Source organism: Psittacula echo (genome assembly GCF_963264785.1).
Source record: "Psittacula echo genome assembly, chromosome: 7".
NCBI classification, from domain to species: domain Eukaryota; kingdom Metazoa; phylum Chordata; class Aves; order Psittaciformes; family Psittacidae; genus Psittacula; species Psittacula echo.
The window spans coordinates 22,468,376-22,478,837 of NC_137740.1; the positions used below are offsets into that span (position 1 = coordinate 22,468,376).

The 10,462-nt window shown below is 57.3% G+C and overlaps 2 protein-coding genes across 2 annotated transcripts in view; both read right to left on the bottom strand.

The window, feature by feature from the left end:
* Positions 1-5,421, bottom strand: part of LOC308224234 (uncharacterized protein) — a gene marked incomplete at its 3' end in the record, with an annotated part of 54,102 nt that extends 48,681 nt beyond the window's left edge. Inside the window, exon 1 of the mRNA XM_080623988.1 lies at positions 5,285-5,421. The remainder of the gene's footprint in view (positions 1-5,284) is intronic.
* Positions 5,422-5,642: 221 nt separating this feature from the next.
* Positions 5,643-6,985, bottom strand: IER5 (immediate early response 5). The gene has a single exon (XM_080624173.1). It carries the CDS (start codon positions 6,880-6,882, stop codon positions 6,136-6,138), a length of 747 nt encoding a protein of 248 aa, XP_080480299.1. The 5' UTR covers positions 6,883-6,985; the 3' UTR covers positions 5,643-6,135.
* Positions 6,986-10,462: the final 3,477 nt, after the last annotated feature.

A 10,462-nucleotide genomic window follows, 5' to 3' on the forward strand; every position in this document is an offset into this window, starting at 1 on the left:
CGGGGATGCTGAGCAGCAGGTTTGGGGGCGAACACCCTCTGTGGTTTTCCATGTGAGTCTGAGCTTCATGGGGTGCTGGAGACCAAAGGAAAGTAGATCCAGGGCTTAGTCTCCTGCAAACAATTTATAGCAAGGTCTTTTCCTCCCACTCTGCTTGCTGCCAGGAAAAGCAGCAGGAAAATATTTCCCTGGGAATTGTTTTTGTTCCTTCCTCTGTGTCTGTACGCATGAAGCTCTCCTCTGCCTTGGACATGTCTCAACCTGTCCCGAGGCTCAGATTAATCCCCTGCACCAACAGGGATGACAGCTGAGGTCAGACGCTGTCAGCAGAGGTGAGGAGGAGGAGGAAGAGACCTTCCCCCCAGGAAACCACAGACGTTCCCAACCAGAACAGTGAGCATGAACAACAGGCAGCCCTGCCTGCTTCTCCCAAGCTGGAGGTCACCCTGCAAAGTCACAGAACACCGGAGCATCCCACACAGGAGGGGAGCTTGCTGCTGGCAGTACCAGAACACAGCAGAGCCTAAAGCCTGGCTTAAGGGAAAAGCTGGGCTGAGCTGAAGTAGCTGCAGGCAGCAAATGCATCTGCAGCCTGGCAGTCCCTCCAGCAGCACAGCTGCTCCACACAGGTACCCCAAAACAGGTCAACAGCAGCCAGTACCTCCACTTCACCAGCCTGGGAAAGGTCTGGATGTCTTCCTTGGCTGTTGCTGCAGGGAAAGGGAGAAAAGATGAATCACACCCCTTGCCTTCACCAGAGAAGCAAGCCCTGCAGGCTGGGCTGGGCCACAAGAGCTGGTCAGTCATGGAACAGCTGCCTGCAGTCTCAGCACTCCACTGCCCACCCAGCAGGCAAGCTGGGATGGAGGGAAGGTGAGGAAACTGGGATGGCAGGAGAGTGCGTCCACCACAAAGCCAGTCCCTTGGAGGACAAAGTGCTCAATGCCATCCCTGAGCACCCAAGACAAGGTCAGGAGAGCTCAGCTCCAGCCAGTGATGCTCTACGGCCCCTTCTCAGGCAATTTACCTACCCCTCATCCGGTTTTCCCCTCTACCTTGTGTGACTGCCTGGGAAATACATGATGACTATCTGCCTGTAGCTCTAAGCCCTTCCCTCCCCCTCTCCTCAGGCTCCATCACCAACAAATCACCCTGCTGGGAGAGTGGGCCAGAGGAAACCGGAGGCACAAAACCTCAAACAGAGCTTTTTTTCTCCCCTCCATCCCGCTCCCACTAGCAGCTCTGCATTTCATTACCCAGCCAGGCCAGCTCTTGCTCAGCTGGGGAGAAGGGGCGGGGGGGGGGCCCTGCGGGGTTTGCACATCGGGAGCAGAAATCACAACCAGAAGACCAGAACAGAATTGTTTGTGTTTGTCACCATGCCCCAGCACTCACCTGGTGCTGACCTTGCCCTCCAGGACCTGTGCTGGCCTGGAATAGCTTTCCTCAATTGAGGTCCCTCCATGCCAAGGGAGCTCCAGGCACCCTCCAGCCAGCTTCTCCCACCGCCAGCCATCCCCTCTCAGTGCTGACCCCCTTCTCTGCCCTGCTTCAGCCTGGCAAAAGCGCTTGGATGCTCCTTGGAAGAAACCCCGGGTTTTTTAGTGAGCCTGGCCAGCTGGCTCAGCCCTGCCGGCAAGCTTCGGTGCCTTCCTTCTGCCCTTGCTCGCCTCCCCTTGGGATGGGAGCACCCATCGTTAAAACCGAGAATGTCCCTACCCAGGGAGAGCGGCGACAAGCCCCCACTCCCCTGCAAATGCTCCCCAGCCCGCAGGGGACCGGGGAGGGGGCCCCCTCCACCCACCCTGAACATATATTGGCAGAGCTTCGCCACAAGCACAGTACATTGGAGACAGATGCAAGCCCTGCAGCGGCGTGAGCGCAGGCAGGGATCCAGACGTGCCTCATCAGCCTTTTGAGCCATCATTTAAGCAAGAAGTCCTGCGACACAAGGCTTCTGCACCTCTCCCTGCCCCGCAAAACCCCCTGCCCTGGGGTTTAGACCTTGGCAAAGCATGCGCCCCCAGGGCTGCTCCGGTGCCTCCAGCTCCCAGGCGGGAGAGGCCCCGTCAGTCGCAGCCCCGCAGCGCTGGCCTCCCTCCCAGCAGCTCTCCGGATTCCTGAGCGCTGACACAGGATGCTGCAGCAATGAGTGTGCGGGGCCTTCCTCCCCTGCCCCAGAAGAGGAGGGACGGGCGTTAATACTGGGTCACATCAGGCCAGGAAGGCGCATCCGGAGTGAAATCTGGAGCCTCTTGCGAGCCCCGACCCCTCGCTGCCCATCGCCTCTCAGCCCCGCGGGCTTCTTCTGGCTGGCGCCGGTCCTGGCGCACATGTATAGCTGGCTGTACCTTTAACGGCCGAGGCAACTCACACCATTAACAATTGGCAACAGCCAGTTTTAAATCATTCCCTGTCTCCGGAAGGTATCCCTGATGAGAGCTGCTGCTCATCCACCCTACAGTCACTCCGTGCCGACTACAGCAGGGAAAAAGCAAAAGGCTGCCGCTCACCCTCCTCCCTGAGCATTGACCAGGCAGCCTGGCTGCCTTGGCTCCTGGCTCCCGCTGCCCCTCCACCGGCATATATCCCGCCCTCCAGCTGCACTAAGGGATCTTCCCAACTGCTCTCCTCTGCCAGGCTCTCAGAGGACCTGATCTGAGCTGGGGAAAAGCAGCTGGCTAGGTGAGTGCTTCCAACAGCTCATTGCTATTATAGGAAGGTGAGGATGCTGCCATCTTGCCATTAAGTCATATCCTCCCTGACCCAGTGAGGTAGTTTCCATAGGAGTTGCCCTCTCTTCCAAGTGATGGAAGCTTTTATTTTTATCTGGTTTATTTAAGCACTTCTCTTCCCTCCATCAGTGTTGGCCTGGGCAGCAGATTTAGGTCACTAGCCTCTCCTCAAGATCATTCCACCTTCATTGCTCGGCTGTCCCATCTCATCATCTCACCTCTGCAGCAACCTAAAGGCAGCACCAAGAGCAGAAGGAAAAGTCTAGGGATCAAAGCAGCATGACAGGACAGATGAATTAAGGAAAACAGAGCTCACTTCGGTAAAAGTGATTATAGTGATATATTTTTATAAAAAGAAAGACACCGAGGAGGAACAAAACAAAACAAAGAGCAGAAAAGTTGATACCAAATGGAACACAGGATCATCACCACATGTCTTTTTCAATTTGAGACTCATTCTCCAGTGGAGCGTGGACTCCTCTATAACACGCCTAAGCTCACTGGCAGCTGTCGTGCCTTGGTTATTTTTTCCTGTGGCTCCCTGAGGACATACACATCCCAGGGAGCAAACCCCACATGTTATGAAAACACAGCCACAGGAACAAGTAACAGCTCTGCACTGGCATAGCAGAGGTGGCTCCAGCAGCCAATGGAGCTGAACCGGGTCTTTCGGGGACACGGCACTGTGGTCATCAGCCAGTAAGCAAGAACTTGCTCACCTCAGATAGCTCCATGGAGAGGTCACACAAGCCAGAGGGAGCTGCGCTGGCACCTCTGAGTCCTCTTTGCTGTATTTTCAGAGGCCAACAGCAATTATGCCATTGCACAACTCCTCTCTCATGGATAAAAGAGATAGAGCACTGCTGGTGATCTGTGCCAAGGCGAGGCTGGGTCTTGTCTACAGAGGGACGCCAGAGCCATGTAAACCAACCAGACCAGATGTTTGAAAAGCAGCTGGGTGCCCTGAAAGCCTTGAGGTTTGCCAAGATGCTCCTGATCAACTCCTGACAGCCAAGAGAAGTACTCCCAACCCATTCCAGCACTCAGGAGCTGACTGCAAGCCCTGAGCAAAACCATTCACTTCCACAGAGATACTGTTGGGGAACAAGGAGTGGGACTGAAGTTCTCCATCCCCTCTCTTGGGAAAGAAGCTGTGTTTACATGGGAGCAGCAGGCCGTTTTCACCCAGTAGCCCAGCTTCTGACTAAGAAGAGCAACCTGTGCCCTCCCAGCAGGATGTCCTGCAAGAGAGCAGAAGAGGTGGGGGGAAAGTCCTCTGTAGCCAACTTCTTCCTCCTCCCAGAAAGGTCTGGGAGGTGACTTCATCTCCTGTCCCACAACCATGCTGCTGAACTCCAGGGTTCTCCTGGAGAGCATCTGGACAAGTGAAGCAGGGACAGATCCTTCCTGTCACCTCCCAAAGGTCATCATATGGAAAGAAATGTCTCATCACATGCAATTTCCTTGGTGTTGTCTACCAAACTAAAGTTGTCTGTCACCATTAAGTGTAATTATCAAGAAAATTAAGATAGTGGGACTTTCACTTTTATGTGAGAATAAGGGTTATTCTATAATATGTGAGAATAAGAGAATAGGGAGCTACCGACTTACACAAATACCAACAGAGATCCCTCTAAGCCCTCCAGACCAGGCAGCTTCTCCCCCACCACAAGTCCTCCCCTCACTGCCGCCTTAGGACTTCGAGAGGACTGAGCCTCACCTCTCCAGTTCTCACTGAAACAACGTGTAAAGCCTCCAGCCCATAAATCCAGGGCCCCACATAGGGACCTTGGTGCCTCCTGACACGTGTCAGCCACGCCAGAAAAAGCTAAACACAAGGAGCTTCACATTGGTCATTACTCATCTTCCACACTGTTCCTGCCCAGGCCAGCTCCCTGAGGTTCAGCTAGATATCCCAGGCTGCACTTCACAGCACGCAAACATCTTCCTTGACTCACAAGAGATGCAATCCTCAGTTGAAAAGTTCATTAATTAGGAGCAGAAACGCCTCTAGTGAATCTCCCAGCGAGAAGGAAAAAAAAAAAAAAATCCACAATTCAGTCTTAATTACAAGGCCTTAGGGCACTCCAGAGTCACTGTGAAGCAGAGCCCAAACTTTTCTCCCCACCCGTAAGAGCAGGAACTTCAACCCAGTTATAGCTTTACAGACAAAGAAAAGAAAAAACATAAATAAAAAAAGGCAGCCCTGATACTCATCACTTTAACTGTTGCACAAGTAACAGCAAGGAGGAGGCACTGAAAAACACTGCTGGCAGAGCAGTAAGGGCGCGGGAGCACAGCCCGTGTCCGGGAGGATCCACTCCCACGTTCCCGGCCTAGACCTCCGGCCAGGCAAAGCAGAAGTCCGGCTCCCGGCCCCTCCACAGCACGGGGCCAGACTGCGCGCAGCTGCTCTGCCGGAATTCAGCAACCGCTTTCCACCCACGGAGCGTGACTCTGCACATTAGGTACTTTCTGAGCAAGACCTCAAATGCCACAGCAGCTCCAGCCCCGTGAAGAAGCTGCAGCCGGAGGTGCAGGGAGAGTACCTGGAAGATCCTGGGAAGAACTCCAATCGCCCGGAGAGAGCTTCCCTTTCTTCCCGGAGGAGCTGGACTCCAACACACCCTGAGCCTCTGGCGAAGCAGGGTGGATCCAGCCACAGATATGCAGCAACCACACCCTGGCTACTGCCTGCCTGGCTCCCGGCGACCTCCTCCCCGCGAGCCGAGCGGGGGCACACACGAGGACGAGGCTTGTACAGTTGAAAATATTTAATACGTGTTGTACACGTAGAATTACATTTTATACAAAACAAGACACATCACTGAAGGAGAACACTGTACAAAATCCCTACGGGAGCCCCAAGCCTTTATACAACAAAGACCAGGAGTTACCAAGCCTAACAAACAGGCTCAAGGACTTGCCGTCAGACCGTCTGTAAACTTCGTTTCTCTCAATAAAACACTTTTAAAAAGCACCATGTAATAGTTCTGACCTAAACATTCCCAAAATAGAGACTTTATTTAATAAACTTAATACTTTCCAAGCTTAAAATACTACCCGGTGGGTGCGCCCCCGGTGTCGGCAGCTGCGGCAGAGCCTCCCAGGGGCGCCGGGGAGGGGAATTCCGGGAGGGTAGGGCCGAGGGCGCTTCCAGGGCGGATGCCGCCAGACGGGACCCAGTTTGCCGGCGGGGAAGTGCTGCTGCCGCCCCTGCCCTGCGGCGCTTCCCGTGCGCCCCGGGAAAGCGCCGGGACTCGCCGGCGCCGCTCTCCCTCTTCCGCCGGACCGTGGGTGCGGAAGGAGGGCGAGGGGTATCACCTCTCTGTCCAGCTGCCCGTCCGTCCAACAGGGCCCCCATCCCCGCGGCGGAGGGCCAGTCTCTGCGGCCCGCGCGTCAAAAGGCCACGATGGCCGTGCTCCAGGGGTTGAGGGTCCGCAGCACCGGCTCGTCGCAGCAAATCTGTCCCGGCTCGGCCGCCGCGTCGGTGGGTGTCGTGGCGGCCGTTGCCTCGCCGCCGTCAAGGGGCGCCCGCCGTCGGCTCTTGGGCTCCTTACTGAGCAGTCCTGAGAAACTGGAGCCGAAGATGCTGATAAGGCTGGCGACGTTGCCTGTCTCCATGTCCTCCTGCTCGCCAGGCGGCGGCTCCTCCTCCACGTCGCGGCGAGGTTTCTTTACTGGGGAGCCCGCCTGGCCCCGCTCGCCGGCGCTCCGCTTCCGGGGGCAGTGAGGCGGCGGGGGGGCCGCGGACTCGGCGGCGCAATCCGAGCGGCTCGCCTCGCCGCCCGCCGCCGCGCAGCAGCAGCTACACCCGCAGGAACAGCGCCGCGGCCGGGGGCCCTCAAAGTCCGCGCAGGGCAGCCGTGAGCCGCCCCGATCAGCTTCGTCCTGCGGCGGCGGCGCCCCGCCAGCCGCCCAGGCGGTGGTGCAGGGCGGCTTCTCGTCCTCGGGGGACCCGCAGGCGACGGGGGGCGGCTCAGGAGAGCAGCCCGGCTCGCTCAGGTAAACCTGCCGGGCGCTGCGCAGCACCAGCGACACCAGGAGGTTCTTGTGGAGCTTGAGGCCGCCGCGTTGACCCCGCGCGCTGTAGATCTTGCCGAGCGAGATACTGACGATGCGGTGCGCCTCCAGCTTGAACTCCATAGCGGACAGGGGGCGACAGGGCCACCGGGCTGAGGGGAAGCCGTGCGGAAGCCGCGCCAAACCTCCCGTGACCACCCGCGGCACAGACCTGCCCGCCGCTCCTTCGCGCCGCCGACTGAGGCGAGCACACCCGCCCGGCGACTTTTTATACTGCCCCCGCCCCGGCCAATCAGGGCGCCCCGCCGACCGCTCCAACCGCCGGCTGGCCCCCGCGCGCCCGCGCCTGCCAATGGCGACGCAGGGGAGCAGGTTCGAACGCTCTCCCGGCGGAGATGGCTCTTAAAGCGGCAACGCCAGCGAGGGGTTTGTGGTGGGGTCCTCTCGCCGGCGGACGCCGGGGGACAGCGGCCAGGACTGCGGCAGCACCCTAGGCTCGGCAGAGCCCCAGCTTCACTGCACCCTGTATTGGCTTGATCACACCGACAGGCAGCAGTGGGGCCAAAACAACTGAAACATTTAGGAAGGGGAGATGGGGAAACAACAAACCAAACCAAGAGTGACTCGGTTTTGCAGGTTAGAAATGTTTCTCTCAATTTCAGCACCAGGCTCTGAGATCTTGTCGTGTTCGAGCATGTGTTGGCTAGAGGGGGAAGTGCAGCTTTGAGTACTACAAGGAATATCTCCCCTGACATGGAGCAGAAAGCCATGCCTGCCCCACTGCCAGGCAGAGATCTGCCCCAAGGGTCTGGCAGCAAAGCTCACAGAGAGGCCAGGACAGAAGATGAAGATCCACAATGAGGTCAGGTAGAGATGCAAGACAGGATGGGGGAGGACAATATGCCACCAGCATCTCCAGGGGTGATGGGGTCTGCGGCAACTCTTTGGGAACTGAAACTTTGCTTTGCCATAGCTGTGAAACATAGTGTCAGGGCCAGACTGGTGGCTGGGGACTGCAGGAGACAACCCACCCCCTAAACACAGCTCCAGGCACCAGGGCAGCCTCCAAGAAAGCTCAGGGGGTGTTTCAGGGCTTGTAGTGGGGACCCTCCTTCTTCCACCGAGGAGCAACCACCATCTGCAAGGAGGCAAGAAGTGAAAGGACCCAAAATTAAGGAAGTTCAATGTGCTGCCCTGGACCATCAGTTTCCATTCCAAGCTGACAATGTGACAACTTGCTTTCATCCCTTTTTTTCCAAGAGATTTGTCTGCAGGCCCCCGAAAAAAAGAGCTGAAGGCTGTGATGATGTCTTATTGGCAAGACCTGCCACCATGTCCTGGATCACTGGAAGGACAAGGGGGTGGCTGGTCACGGTGGTAACAAAAACAGGTTGAGATTTAGTCACATCAAGACATAGTTGAGACAGCAACAGCGTTCCCCCAAGAATTCCCCCACACTCGGACCAAACAAAAGTTTTCCTTCTGCTCAAGCACAGTTAGAAAACCTCAAGTGCCATTCTTTGGATGTTGAACACAACCACATTTCTACCTGGGGGCTGACATCTCAAAATGTCCACCTCCTCTTGCACAAACCTGCCACACTCCATCCTAAACAACTAGACCAGAGCATGCTCAACTGCACAGCCAAAACACTGGCCAAAGCAGCCAGCCTCAGCTGTCCCTTGCCCGTGCCAGGGCAAGCCTCTCCTGGACACACAGAGTGGGGCTGTCCCACCCACACCCAGCATGGGAGGCTGGAAGGACGCGAGCCCCAGTGGTGGGAACCGAGGGTTTCCAGACCCGCTGAACCTGCTCCCACGCCTTGGAGGGCCGGCAACACCCTGGCCTAAGCCCTCGGGTCAGTCTAACCAGCCAGAGCAGGTCTAGGCTTGGATGTTTGAAACTGCAGTCACACCTCCTGGCCCTTAGCCTGCATGTCTGCCCACCACAAGTGCCCTCCCCACTCCATGACACAGCATTCAGTTGTGCCCCTGCAAAATGGCTTGTCCATCACCAGGCGTGTTGCTCCGGGACTGCTGGTTGCAGGATCTGGGCACCTGCATCCTCAGCAGAAATAACCCCAGTTAGAAGGATAAAGCCAGGTTTGACACATCGTAGCTGGATATATTCCTGACTTGGATGTGGGTGAAGAGCAGTGGTGCAAAGCTGGCTGAAAAAAGCTGAATGCAGATGTAGGAGACACAACACTAGAGCTTTGCTGAGTGAAGATGCCTGGATCCGAGCAGACCGACCTGTTCTGCCGCTCACCACCTCACCCCGATGGCATGAGGCACCATTCCTCTCTGGTTGCTGTGTTTTAGCTACCTAACCTGCCTAGGAGCAGGTGGGCCAGCAGCCTCCCCCCTGCCCTGGCTAGGGATAAGCACAATGGGAATGGGTACCAAGTGGTCTCTCATCCCTGTTAGTGCTCAGACAGGAGTCTTTAAGAGTGGCAGGGAGGAACAGAGGCACATGCAGTCAAGTGGCAGAGCTAGTACCCAGTATCACACACCAACACTGTGCCTGCTGTCAGGCACAACCACTGGCGTGTGTTATTCCCAGAACAAAATAGCCCTGCCTCTCCCTACACTTCATATCCTTTGCAAAGAGATGGGGCAGTGGTTTACTTTCCTGGGGTAGGGGGTGACATGCAAGGGGAAAAACGGGAGGACCGGCACCAGTGCAGGCAGGGGCCATCAGCAGCATGCAGGCAGTGTGCTCAGGCAGCCCGTTTAAGCCAGGCAGTATTTTGGTGGCAGCCCTGCCTTTCCCTCGCAGGCTGATGTCATGCTTTAGTAAGTTTGAGACAGAGTCACATGGCAGCTCCTGAGGTCAGCGCCTGTGATGGCTTTGTTGTCTGCCTGCTTGCCCGCCCTGGGCTCCTGCCTGTACCCGAGCCGGTCCCTGCTGCTGGGTGACCCTGCTGGGTTCGTCTCTTGAGCAGGGCAGCTCTGTGACACCCATGGCTCTGCATCTGCGTGATATCCACGGCTGGGCACAGCGTGGAAGCCGTCACTTCGGTGAGGCGGGCATCCCAGACAGTCGCACATGCCTCGTGTCTGCCCATCTGCCTGCAGAAGGGGCATTGCCCCCCATCCCTGCGGGTCAGGGGGGGATATAGGAGAAGGAGGTGGAGGAAAGGGTGTGACGAGGTGCTCTAATCTCCGCATGTGATCTAACTGGGCTGGAAGGGGTTTGATGAACAATTAACAATCCTCGGGCTCAGCTGCTGCTTCCAGAAATAGCTCTGGCAGGAGGAGGAGGGCGGACGGGCTGGCAGACAAAGGTGGCCTCTCCGCCAGCAAGCTGCAGCCGGCAGCGTGGCCAGCAAGCCAGTGGTGGAGGCAGCCCCGGAGGCCGAGCAGCGGGGAGCCTGCGGCCCCACCTGGAAAGGAAAACAATGCAAGATAAAAGCAGCTCGGGGCAGGAAGCAGCTTGTGCTACAAATAATAATTGTAGAGGGCTGCGCACACCACCGGGAATTTTGGAGGTGTTTAAATTCGCCTTCCACAGTGGGCAGAGGAGGCTGGCGCCGGGAAGCTCGTCTGGGATTCGCGCGGCTGCATCTTGGCTGGGCGCAGCGTGGGGCTGTGTGCCAGATGCCTGCATCCCGCCTGCATCCCCTGCTATGGCAGCAAAACCCCGGCCGGGTCCTCCCGCCCTCCCCTCCCCACCCCCCCCCGCCAGCTGCAGCCCACGCAGC